The sequence below is a fragment of the Panicum hallii genome, chromosome 9 (assembly GCF_002211085.1).
Source record: "Panicum hallii strain FIL2 chromosome 9, PHallii_v3.1, whole genome shotgun sequence".
NCBI classification, from domain to species: domain Eukaryota; kingdom Viridiplantae; phylum Streptophyta; class Magnoliopsida; order Poales; family Poaceae; genus Panicum; species Panicum hallii.
In genome coordinates, this window is record NC_038050.1 from 16674441 (window position 1) to 16687168 (window position 12728).

At 46.3% G+C, this 12728-nt stretch overlaps 1 protein-coding gene across 1 annotated transcript; it reads right to left on the reverse strand.

Moving 5' to 3' along the window:
- Nucleotides 1-6270: 6270 nt before the first annotated feature.
- LOC112878076 lies at nucleotides 6271-7488 on the reverse strand. The gene is made up of 5 exons (XM_025942477.1): nucleotides 7423-7488; nucleotides 7160-7333; nucleotides 6696-7085; nucleotides 6453-6611; nucleotides 6271-6373 (listed from the first exon to the last, which is right to left on the reverse strand). The coding sequence occupies exons 1-5, from the start codon at nucleotides 7450-7452 to the stop codon at nucleotides 6308-6310; spliced, it is 819 nt and encodes a 272-aa protein (XP_025798262.1). The 5' UTR covers nucleotides 7453-7488; the 3' UTR covers nucleotides 6271-6307.
- Between the last annotated feature and the right edge of the window lie 5240 nt (nucleotides 7489-12728).

The window sequence follows — 12728 nt, forward strand, 5'->3', positions numbered from 1 at the left end:
CAACTAGTTTTACGCATCGTCAGCTACTTCGACTACTCATCTCGCCTACAAAACTAGTCGTAATCGACTCTGACTAGTCGGTTTCATCGACAGTTCAAGATACAGCGGCAACTTGACCAATGGCTAGGCCCAGGGGATGGTGCCACCAACTACTAGGTGGATCTCATGCAACTTATCTAGCTCCCAGGTTCGGGGGCTGGATACGACACGGCACTTAGGGAACAAGATTTGATTTGTGCGGTAATTTAGGGTGTTTTTTGGAAAGTCATTTGTTTAACCATTTTCAGGGAATTTATTCCAAAAAAGCGGTTTTCGAATTTTCTGAACCAATTTGCCCATCTTAACAATCAAATCTTTACTGTCATATATTGCATGCCGCGATTCTTTAGATCTTTTATTCCAAACCTTGGGGATTTGGGTTCAAGGCTCGGGGGCTGTGGGACGCGTGTGATCAGCGATCTATTTTTCAAATCTTTTAGAAGATAAGGAGTCTGTCTAAATTTATCCTCAGCCTAATTCTACAAGTCAACCTAAGGCTGGGGGCTACTCCATATGGAGTGCGAGTTCAATCACACCCCATATAAAAGAAGACTTGACAACTACTCGAGGTATGAGGACCTCACAGCCTCGATGCAACCAAGGAAGTACTCGGAAGACACCTTCAAGATGAAGTTCAGAAGAACTCGAAGGCGCTTTTAGAAGTACTTGGATGCCTGCAGTACTCGACTACAAAGAGCTCGGGGGCTTGTCAGACCCAGGTCCACGGGCTGTGCACATAGCGTACATATTCTAGGATAAGGGATGGGACATGGCTTACGCACTACCTTCATTGTAACTACTCGTACCGTAGTAGGACTACTCAAACAGTAGTAGAACTAGTCGGAACAGAAGCAAACTATCCGAAAAGTACTCAGGTAGGGCTCGTGAGCTCGTATTCGACTAGGACTTTCATGTAACCCTGTACCCCCAGATTATATAAGGATGGGCAGGGACCCCCTCCAAACAGGAGACACAACGTCAACACCTAAGGCAATACAAACAATACACAGGACGTAGCGTATTATGCTCTCGGTGGCCCAAACCTGTCTAAACTTTATGTTTCTTACACCTTCGAGTTCCTGATCTTGGCAACACCCTACCTATAAGCTCACCACCTCGGGATATCTTTCAATGAGCGTGGCGGTAAAATACCGACAGCATGGATTTGGGGTGGCGCTGCAGATCCACGACGACCATGGTGACGATGCAGCACGGCACGAAGATGCGGATGCAGGGTCGCGGCGCGGAGCTGGGTGCTGTGGCGAGCCAGGGAGCGGACCTTGTTTTATACTTTTTGTTTTTCGGAAAAGATATCACCGCCGGTTCTAGATCCAGCGGTGATAACTCAACCAATCGCTGTCGACCCTAATCCAACAGGTCTCGGAACTCGCGGTGACGAGCTTTATCACCCGGCGGTTGATGCGCCTATTTGCAGTAGTATCTGCAACTGCCTTTTTATTTCGCATGTTGTAGATTTTTTATCGTGTCCTAGATTGATCCTATTATCCCACTCTCGCGTCTGCTGGACGACACACTCAATGGCACCGCATGGAGCTCAATAAATAATGAAGTAACCGTATTGAATGCTTCGAAAGAAAGTGGTTGATTCTCCGCAATCTACCTTTGAAAAGAAAATAAAGTAGAAAGGTCACCACAAACGGGCGATTCCTCGTTGACTATAGTATGACGATATGCCCACTTGGACATTCGAGGACGGGCAATCTCACCAGCAGGTGGCATCCGCACGCGCCGCGGTACGCCTGAGGCGTGAGGAGAGAGATGGAGTCTGACCAGCCGATCGAAGGAGATCGCACCACATGCATGGGCACATGGCCGAGATCCCCGCCGGCCATCACCTCGGACGGAGCTTAACCCGGCAGCTGTGCCACTCACACGGCCTTTTTCTCCGCGTTCACGAAACTTGCTTCTTTTCCGTACATTCACGAAACATAGAACATGACGACGACGTGGCTACGAGCTGCTTGTACACAAAACAACGAAAGCCAGATGAAAACAAAGCTATATATAAAGAGTCGCAGCTTGCAGCCGCTCCCAGAACGGCAAAACACCAATGCTAACTATAGGCACCATCCGTCACTCTAGGAGCAACAGAGAGCCCAGCGAAGTCCCTCAATTTGCTAGCTCGGAGATCGGATAAAGAGAGACAGAAAAAGAAATTACTCGTATGGCTGCCTCCGCCTCCGCCTCCGCTTCCGCCAACCAGCTGGACCACCATGGAGCGGCCGGTGCCGACCGTCCTCGTGGCGCCAAGCATCGGCGACCCCTACTCCACCATCTCCACATCCAAGTCCCCACCATTCCCGCAAACTCCGGCTGGTTCGGCCGCCCCTCCGGTCCAACCACAGCTCCCTGTGGCGCAAAAGCAAACGCCCACGGCCACAGACACACGGACCTGCAGCCGGCCTCGCCGTCGCTGCTCCGATCTCCGTCGGCGTGGATCCGAGCAAAAGGCCACAGCTTCGGGCCGAGCAAGCAGACGCACCGCCGCTCCGGGAATTTTCATTATGACCCACGCAGCTACGCGCAGAACTTCGACGAGGGAGGCGGCGAGGAGGACGCCCCCAAGCACCAGTGCTTCTCGCCCAGGATTTCCACGGCACCGCAGCTGGCCTCGCCGTCGTCCGGTACGGACGGCAGGGGCAATGGCTAGGAGCCAGCAGCACGCGAAACTGCAGGACGTACGTGAGTTGGACCAAAGAGATTTTCATGCTTGGCTTTTCCTGTCGACTTCTGCTCAATTGAGAAAGTCTAGCATCCGTATGTCTTTTTTTTTAAAATGAACCGGTAGTTGAGCTGCCGGTTATATTAGAAAGAAAGAGAATTATTTACATGCCTCACATATAAAAAAAGTTTTAGGAAGGAGAAATAAGAGACGCTAGGTGCTTGGCTCCCGCTACGGCCTAAAGATATGCCACATCTTTAATTTTCTGTAAAATCATTGGGTTAGATGATCTTTATAATAAAAATTCTCGCATTTCTCTCTTTCCAAATCTTCCAGCAAATTAAAATAATAAGGGTGCGCAGACCTTTTCTCGAGGCACTTGGGCAGCACCGAGTATAGTCCACCAGTGTATCACCGAATTACTTAAATCCCAATTTTCCGGGCGTAGGGAGCTGTTGCCAAGCCATTCGGCCAGGCCTTCCCAAATACGCCTTGTGAATCTGCAATCTTTGAAAAGGTGGATACATGTTTCCTGCACCCTACGACAAAATGGACAAACCCCATTGTTCTTCCATTCCCGAGACTCAAGTCTGTCGCTGGTCTAAATTCAGTTATGGAGCGCGAGCAAGCTAAAAAACTTGCACTTGGGGGGTGCCCATACTTTCCAAACTAGAGTGCGAGGTAGTTTGTACGGACCCCAAAAATTATGCTTAGCAGTGTGTTCTCCATTTTAAGTTTGAACTTCCAAGTGATGCTATCTAGGACATCTGATGTCTCTAGTTGCTCTCCAAAGATGGATGAACTCAATAAAGTGTTGAGCGGAGAAACCTGGGTGCATGAGGTTCAGGTGGCTGATCCATTTGTTTCCAAGTAAAGCCTGTTGCAGCGATCTTTTTTTTTTCCTCAAAACCGTGAAGAGATTTGGAGTAAGGTCGTGAGGTCGCCTTCCCTGGACCCATGCACTGTGCCAGAATGAAATCTTTTCACCATTCCCACGTTGATGGAAGTCGCTGCCGCAAAAGGCCGCTTGACCGTGGTATTGCAGGGAATATCTGAGCCGACTTGCACCTTCTGGTTGTCATCCCATTCGCGCCACAACCATGGCAATCTCAAAGCTCTTGCGAATTTCCCAAGATGCAGGATGCCAAGACCACCCGAGGTGATCGGTCTAGTTGATCGCGGTCAATTCACTTTGCATTGCCACCTGTGGGAGTTTCTGAGCGGCCCATAGAAATTGCTTCCTCTTATCATCAATCTCTTTGAGCATATGCTTGCACGCCTCGAGGGAAGTTAGAAAATATACTGCTTGTAAAGTGAGAACTGATTTTACTAGAGTCAATCGACCAGCTGGGTTAATATTCCGACCATTCCAAAGTGTGAGTTTACTTACTGCTTTATCAATTAGCGGCTGAAAGACCACCTATCGCAGCCGTCTTGTGGTGAGCAGAAGGGCTAAATATTTAATAGGGAAGTGCGATCTTTTGGCCGGAAGGTCCACTGGCACTTCATCAAGTGCCACGTTATCACAGAAAATAAAAAAAAGACATTGATATGTCTTTTTTATGAATTGTGTTGATTTTGTCCTTATTGTGTATCATTGATGATTGAAAGCCAAAAGGAACGAGTATTTTATTGCACAAGAGCACGTTTTGTAACATTATCAAATGCAAAGGTAGATGATGGTCGTCTTTGGTTAGTGGATTTCTTTCAAGACCTCATAATGATTTATTATTAGTAAGGATCACTCCCATGATCCAAAGTTATAAGTTATTTTAGCTTTTCTAAATAACAGTTTTTCTATGAACATACACGTATGCCTACGCATATAGTAAAAACTTTGTATATAGTCAAACTAACTCAACGTATAATTAGAAACAGAGGGAATAATAGCTCAGGTTTTAATTTGCTTCTGGAATTTCTATGTTACTACTACCTGGTGTTTCAATTTGTTTTCAGTTGCATAATTCTATGTTGCCACTTCACTACAAAGGTTTACTGATACGTGCGGTAAACGGCAAGTTGAACACACCCATGATACTAAACGTATTACATGTAGCATTCCAGTATAACCAATAAGATAAGAGAATTGTTAATTGCTATGTTTGACAAAGTTATTCTTCTTATCTGTGTATTCACGAAAATCGGAAGATGAGATGCGTCCACTTACTTTTATCTAAATGTTATAGATATATTTTTTAAATAATAAAAATATATCCGGTTTTAACTATCCGGCCGCAGTTACTACAATAAAATGGCTAGCACTACCATTGAGGCACATGTCCCAAATATGTAGCCATGACATAGAGCGCACAACAAACGCATCCCTTACATACACAAATGAAACAAATGGGGGAAAAATAATAAATACAACATCTCCAAATTACAACTTGAGTATATAGAAATCCTTTTGTGGCTTGTCAAGAGATCGTTTCCTATTGGACTATCCTTGCACCAAACATGATTAGAGAAGACCCGAAGCTCGAGCCAAATCCAGATCTAGTGAAGTCCATCATCCGTGCGCCCCGTGCGGTGCGGCAGCCAGGGATGGGGGAGTCAGGAGGGAGAAGGGGATAGGACTGAGAAATGAGAGAGTTAGGGTTTGAGCTGCATTATATACGATCGGCTGAATTAAGCTGAGGAACATGGCTGAATTTTTTTAGGATGGAGCGTTGGGCAGCCTTTGGCTCGTTTTGGCTCACAAGCTGCCAGCTCGAGCTAGCTCGTTAAAGAACCGAGCTAGAACCTTGGCTTGACTTGATAACATTTTTCAATGAGCCCAGCCAAGCTGAGCCACTAACGAGCTGAGCCGACACTACAGGAAACGACCACTTTGCCGAGTGTCCCAAACACTCGGCAAAGCCTAAAATACACTCGGCAAAGTCTTTGCCGAGTGTTACACTCGGCAAAGGGTACACGGCGAAAGAAAACACGGCAAAGGGTACTTTGCCGAGTGCATTTTGTCGGGCACTCGGCAAAGACTTTGCCGAGTGCCCAGTCCTGCACTCGGCAAAATTGCAGCGCCGTGACGGCGCAGAAACGGTAACGGAGAGTTTGCCGAGTGCCTAATCCACGGCACTCGGCAAAGAAGAAACTCTTTGCCGAGTGTCGGAACTGCGACACTCGGCAAATGAGGAATATTTGCCGAGTGCCTGGATTCTGGCACTCGGCAAATGTGCCTTCTTTGCCGAGTGTCGGAACTACGACACTCGGCAAATGTGCCTTCTTTGCCGAGTGCCAGAATCCCGGCACTCGGCAAAAATTCTTCCTTTGCCGAGTGCCTTGTATCCGACACTCGGCAAAGATTCTTCAGGTCAGGTTTCGCCGAGTGCAAACACTAGGTAAAGTGACCAAAACTACCCATTTTATTCTATTTTCACAATTTAATGCACACGTATATATCAAAAAACATATATAGGCACAAAGACCACCAACATCACATCTATATCACGCAAATCCCAAATCAGTTCACAAATATCATTACACACCATAAAGATCTCACAATATAGTCTACATAATGTTGAGATGTCCACAGATACATGTCTCACCATAAGATGTCCACAGAAATAAGATAAGTGATAAAAATCATCACGAAGGACGCCAACCCGGCTGACTTGGAGAAACATAAGGGGAGTTTGAGGCCGCCGATTGATTCTGCAAGGAGGAGAAGCGATCGCATGTGTGAGACAAGATAAATGAAGATTAGACATGGCTAAAACTTATCTATACTCACAGGAGTAGAAAACTCAGCAGAAGGCCGCAGAGGTGAAGCGAACAACGAAGGTGGTGGAGATACACCCGCTGCGGCGCCAAGAGTCTGCATGTAGGCAAACATGTCCCTCATCCTCTGCTCGTTCTCCACACGTAGCCTCCTCTCTTCTTCTAATTGGGCCTGAAAATTTTTCACTCCAATGTTATGATAATACAAAGAAATGGTATAAAATAATCAATAAACGACGGATAAAGAAGGAATGACCTGAAGTGCCTGTATGCGGTACTGTGAAGTGTCCTGCCGAGGTCGTATGACTGGGCTCGCACTCGTGCTTCTTGCTCTAATCTGAGATAGACTAGGAGTAGAGGACGAGTCAATTGCGCCGTCGGCAAGCCAATACCGCCCATGATGCTTACCTCCTCCAACCCTCATAACAACTTCTCCATCAAGATCCTCGGTGGCCGGATCAAACTCTGGACCATGCACATCCCTTGCCATCGCTGAGTACGCACTGAGGCGGGCGTGGGCCATCGGGTTGCTGTATGCCTCGGGCCCGTCCTCCGGGTTGTATCTGACGTCAGACGTCGCCTTGCCCTTGTGGGACATAGCATATGCCTGAAAGAGGGAGCAAGGCTGGCCACCATGTGACGACGACTGGAAGAAAACAAGCAAGACTATTAGAAATCATGCATAATTGAGTATTACATTAAATAAATACATTCGCGTACCCATGCTTCGGCGTATCCGCTGAGGCTGCGACTGCCTTGATGGTGTGGTGCACCTGGCATCATCAAACGCCGCTCCCGACAAGCGTGGTGCGACTCCTCCCACTCGTCCGAGCACCACTTGTGCACCATCTGTCGCCAGCACTCTTGATGCCCGAGGCACCAATAAGGAGTCATCTACAGGGCATCAAGTATTTGACATATTAGAAGATGAAATTAACCCTGCTTAATGTAAAAAGGAATGCATATTAATTTTCTTTATTTACCTGCAAGTACTGCTCCTCAGTCAAAGACATGGTTCTTGCTTCCGTTTTGGAGACCTTCTGCCCAAGGACGTTGGCGTGAAAACTAATAATGGCCTGGATACGCGCCTCATAGTGCATGTCCACGACTCGTTTCTTACAGACTCTGGTAGCCACCGCATCAGCTTTCTCCTCAAATCCATCCTCACATCTGAAAAAATCCTGCATGCAAACACGATGTATACCATTCATTTTTTTAAGAATATGAAATGAATGCAATGTATGTAGCACTTACCCACAACTCCTGTTTCACCCGCTCCGCCTTGTTGTTGAATACCCTGCCATCCCGATCTTCAGCATCGGAGGCGGCGGCGTAGTGGTCGAACGTATAGGCCGGTTCCGTCACTCCAGCGTGCTCAACCAGGCCAGGAAAGTGTTGCCTGCACAGAAGACCGAGGATGCCATTGACGGAGCGTTTGTGAGCGGCACCTGCACTCTGCAGAATCGTCCAGGACCTGCACAAATGATATCATGACCTCTTAATAGTTTCAACTTTGAATTTGAACATATAATATGAAGAAATAAAAATATAAAAAGTTTCTTACTTTTCCCCTTCGGGTCGAATCAAAGGGCGTCTCTCACGAGGTATCGGTCGCCTGGGGAGACTGGCGGGACCTGTACATGTGATTAAGAAAAATTATTAGTTTCAACTCAGCATTTGAACATGTAACATAAAAAAGCAATGAAAACATATAACGGTTATTACCTCGCAAGTAGACGCTCGACGAACCAGAGACACCGGAACCAGAGGCGGTCTGCTGCGCCTCCTCGTCCTCCTGCGCCTCCTCCTCCTCCTCCTGCGCCACATGCACCTCCTCCTCCGTATCATCTTGCTGCCCCACCTGCGCCTCCTCCTCCACCTCCTGCGGGGGCACCTGTGTCGTCCCCCTCCTCCTCCTCCCCCTGCACCTCTCAGACGACCCAGCTGTATCTGACCTAGCCCTCTGGTAAAGCGACCTAACGCTCCTCAACCCACCGCCTACCATCTTTGTTCAATCACCTGCAATTAAGAAGAGTAAAGTAATAAGTATAGATAAACAAGACGTAACTAACAAGATATGCAAAATAAATAAAATATAATTACATAACAATATAGTATTACATTGATTAAAAATAATCTTCATATTCAGGATTAGCTGGATCATAAGTCTCATCATCACTATCAATCAAATCATATTCAACAGTATCCGAAGGATCAACGTCGTCATTGGCATCGACTAAATGTAATCGTTCTAGCATTTGTAAGTCTTTCACATTTTGGACCTCATCCTCCTCCTCCTCATCAACAACCGTTTCAACATCCATTCCGTCCGCCTCGGTTAAGTCTATCTCAAATCGCCCTTCTAGCCCGTCTTCTTGAAAGAACTCTCCGTCATATGTGTTTGGGTCAAAGTTGTAATCTTCATCGTTTGGGACAGGTACTTTACCGTGCGGTGATACCTTATGTACAACATACCAACCCTTAAGATGCTCTTTGGTTTGGCACGCATATGGAAGATAGTAAACTTGTATGGCATGTTGGGCCACAATATAGACATCGTCTCCTGGTAAGACGGAATCCTGTCGAATTTCCACTAGCCCAAGATTAGAATATGTCCGTCTCGTTACTTCAGGATCAAACCAATGACATTTGAATATGACAGGATTAAGAGGTTTGCAACCATAAAAGCTGAGTTCGTATATTTCTTCAATTCTTCCATAATACTCGATCCCATCAAGGCCAGGAGTAAAAACTCCAGTATTTGTGGTCTTTCGATTGGGTCGACTTGCCTCGTAGCTTGCTGTACAAAAACGATATCCATTCACGTCATAAACAGAATATGACCTGACCCTAAGGGCAAACCCATCGGCAACCTGTCTCAACTCAGCATTCATCGTATGGCCCTGCAAGTTCAAGCACGATAGATCATTTTATTATTCGCATATGGGAGCAACTTCGAATGACAAACTAAGTACAAGCTAAATTGGACGGTTACCTGCTGTTTGAACCAAGAAATGAAATCGGGCAATCCATTTCCAGCACCCTTGCTAAGAAGGGTATCACATTCCTGTTGGGTAGGTTCCCTTGATTGACGCCAGAATTCATGAACAAATTGCTTCATATACGGCACCACCTCTTCAAGGTTGGTCAACACATATAGCATTATTTGGCACCACTCATGATGTGTCAATGTCTTGGTGGTCGAACCACTTGCACTTCCGAGTTGCCCTAGAAAAAGGCTGAGGCTCGATTCAGTTTCACTAGCATTGTAACGAGGGGGTGGATTGTGCACACTAGGGAGATTGTCACCATAGTATGTTGTTGTAAAGTTCGAAACCTCCTCCAAAATGTATGCCTCTGCAATGGAAGCCTCGATTTTGCATTTATTTCCACATTTCTTCCGAAGAACCTTTAGAGACCTCTCGATTGGATAGCACCAACGACCCTGAACGGGCCCTCCCATTCGTGCCTCATACGGAAGGTGCAATATCATATGCTCCATCGGATTGAAGAAGCCGGGTGGAAAGATCTTCTCCAACTTACAGAACAACACCGGTGCAATTTTCTCCAAGTCTGCAACGACGGTCCGAGATAACTCCTTGGCACAAAGCTGGCGGAAGAAATAGCTCAACTCTGCAAGCACTAGCCAGACATGCTCAGGGACATAGCCTCGAACCATCGCCGGAAGAAGCCGCTCAATCCATATGTGGTAGTCATGACTCTTCATCCCTAATACTCGCATAGTAGATAAGTTGACCCCCCTACTCAGATTAGCTGCATACCCATCAGGGAACATCAACTTCTTGATCCATTCTAGTACTTCCCTCCTTTGGGGCTTGCTCAATACGAAATCGGCCTTAGGCTTTCTCCATGTCTTTCCGCGACCAGGAGGCTTCATCTCTAGATTTGGTCTATCGCATAACGTTGCTATATCCACTCTAGCCTTAACGTTGTCCTTTGTCTTACCGGGAATATCCATGATTGTTGCCCAAAGTGCCTCAGCGACGTTCTTTTCAGTGTGCATCACATCAATATTGTGTGGAAGGAGAAGATCATCATAATAGGGGAGCCGAGTCAAACCTGACATATGAGTCCACATATGTTGCTGGCTATATCCCACAAAGCCACCTTCTGGATTCACCATGAGGCCATCTATCTGCTGACGAACTGCGGCACTACTCTTCATCGGAGGTGCAAGGTCTGTCACTACGACACCTTTCGTAAAATTTTTGATGTCTCGTCTGAATGCGTGGTCAAGAGGGAGGAATTGCCGATGTTTATCGAACGCCGAATACTTGCCACCCTTCTGCAACCAAATGAACCTAAGACCTTCCTTGCATACTGGGCATGGGTACTTCCCGTGAACACACCAGGCACTGAATATCCCATATGCCAACAGATCGTGAAGGGAGTATTGGTACCAGACATGCATTTTGAAGTTTGTCTTTGTAGCCCGGTCGTATGTCCACACTCCTTCCTCCCAAGCACGGACCAATTCATCAATAAGAGGCTCCATGAACACACCCATATTATTCCCCGGGTGTCCAGGAATAATCAATGACAACAATATGTTCTGTCGTTGAAAGCATACGCCTGGGGGGAGATTGAGGGGGATAACGAATACGGGCCAACATGTGTATGTTGCAGCCATCATTCCATAAGGATTGAACCCATCTGTTGCCAGCGCAACACGTACATTACGAGCATCTCTAGCTTTCTCATGATGAATGCTATCAAAGTGGATCCATGCTTCACCATCGGACGCATGTACCATCTTATCAGGATTGTATCGTTTTCCATTTTTGTGCCATGTCATCTGTTTTGCGTATTCCTCCATCATGTATAGCCGCTGGATCCTCGGTATGAACGGAAGGTGACGTAGGATTGTCACGGGAATGTCAAGCTGCCTCTTGTGCCCATCACCAGAGTCAACCTCCATGAACCTAGAGGATTTACACTTTGGACAGTACTTTGATTCTGCGTATTCTTTCCTAAATAGGACACACCCCTTCGGACAAGCATGGATCTGGTCATACGGCATCTTGAGTGCACGAAGAAGTTTTCGGGCCTCGTACATGCTCTTTGGCAGAATGTGACCCTCTGGAAGTAGGCTGCCAATAACTGTCAACATACCATCGAAGGCGTCTCGGCTCAGGCTGTACTGCGACTTTAACGCCATTATGCGTCCAATGGCATCCAATTGAGAAACCTTTGTGTGTCCGTGAAGGGGTTTCTGTGCCGCGGCAAACATGTCATAGAACGCCTTTGCAGTTGCCTCTGGCTCCTCCTCCGTATGTCCTTCAACAAACTGGGCCTCATGATAGTCATTTAACATTTCCGCTACCCCGGCATCGGCATCATAATGCTGCACACGTTGCCTCACCACCTCCTCTCTCATACGATCGGCTTCACCGTGGAAGACCCACTGGGTATAGCCTGCCGTAAATCCATTCAAACAAAGATGTTCCCCCATGACCTTCTTCGTCTGTCTTTTCCTGTTTGCACATTTGTTGCATGGACAGAACATTCTACTCGCTCCTTTAGCAGCTTCGCCAAACGCCTGCTCCAAGAAAGCATCGGTCTTGTTGATCCACTCATCGGTGACCTGACGCCGACTTAAGCGGCCAGTGTACATCCACTCACGGTCTTCCATCCTCTAACATGTAAAGCAGAGGGTAATATCAATTAAATAGTTTCATCGGACAACAAAACCTAACTAAAGTGACCAAACTAACTAACGCAACCCAGGGCTACTAGAGTAGGACACCACAGCAACACGTACGTCGGTGCCCAAAACTAAAGGGCAACTTCTTAGCTACTAGAGTAGGACACCACAATTCCCATGTTACGGACAGATGCTATATATCTTATCTTTTTAAGAAATGGTATATATCTTATCTGAACCAAACAACTGATTTGTAGAAATATATTACTACTATTTTTATTTGTAGAAACATATTACTAATATCAGACACAATGTAATGTCAAAGGGTCAAACAGAATACCAAACTTTTCAATCCTTGAGGATTATACTTTGTAATTGCACATATCCTGTGCATATAGATATATGGTAAAGAAAAGATTTTACAGGAGGCCACACAACAGCCAAGAAAATCTAAATCATAATTATATTACTCAAACCTTTGACTGCAATTATATTACTCAACATCACTCATGACACCAAGTTCAGAAAGGGAAAACAATATACTCATGACACCAAGTTCACGCATGTACTCTTGGGAAGTTACATTTGAACATAGCTATAATCGATTAATGATAAACAAAGTAG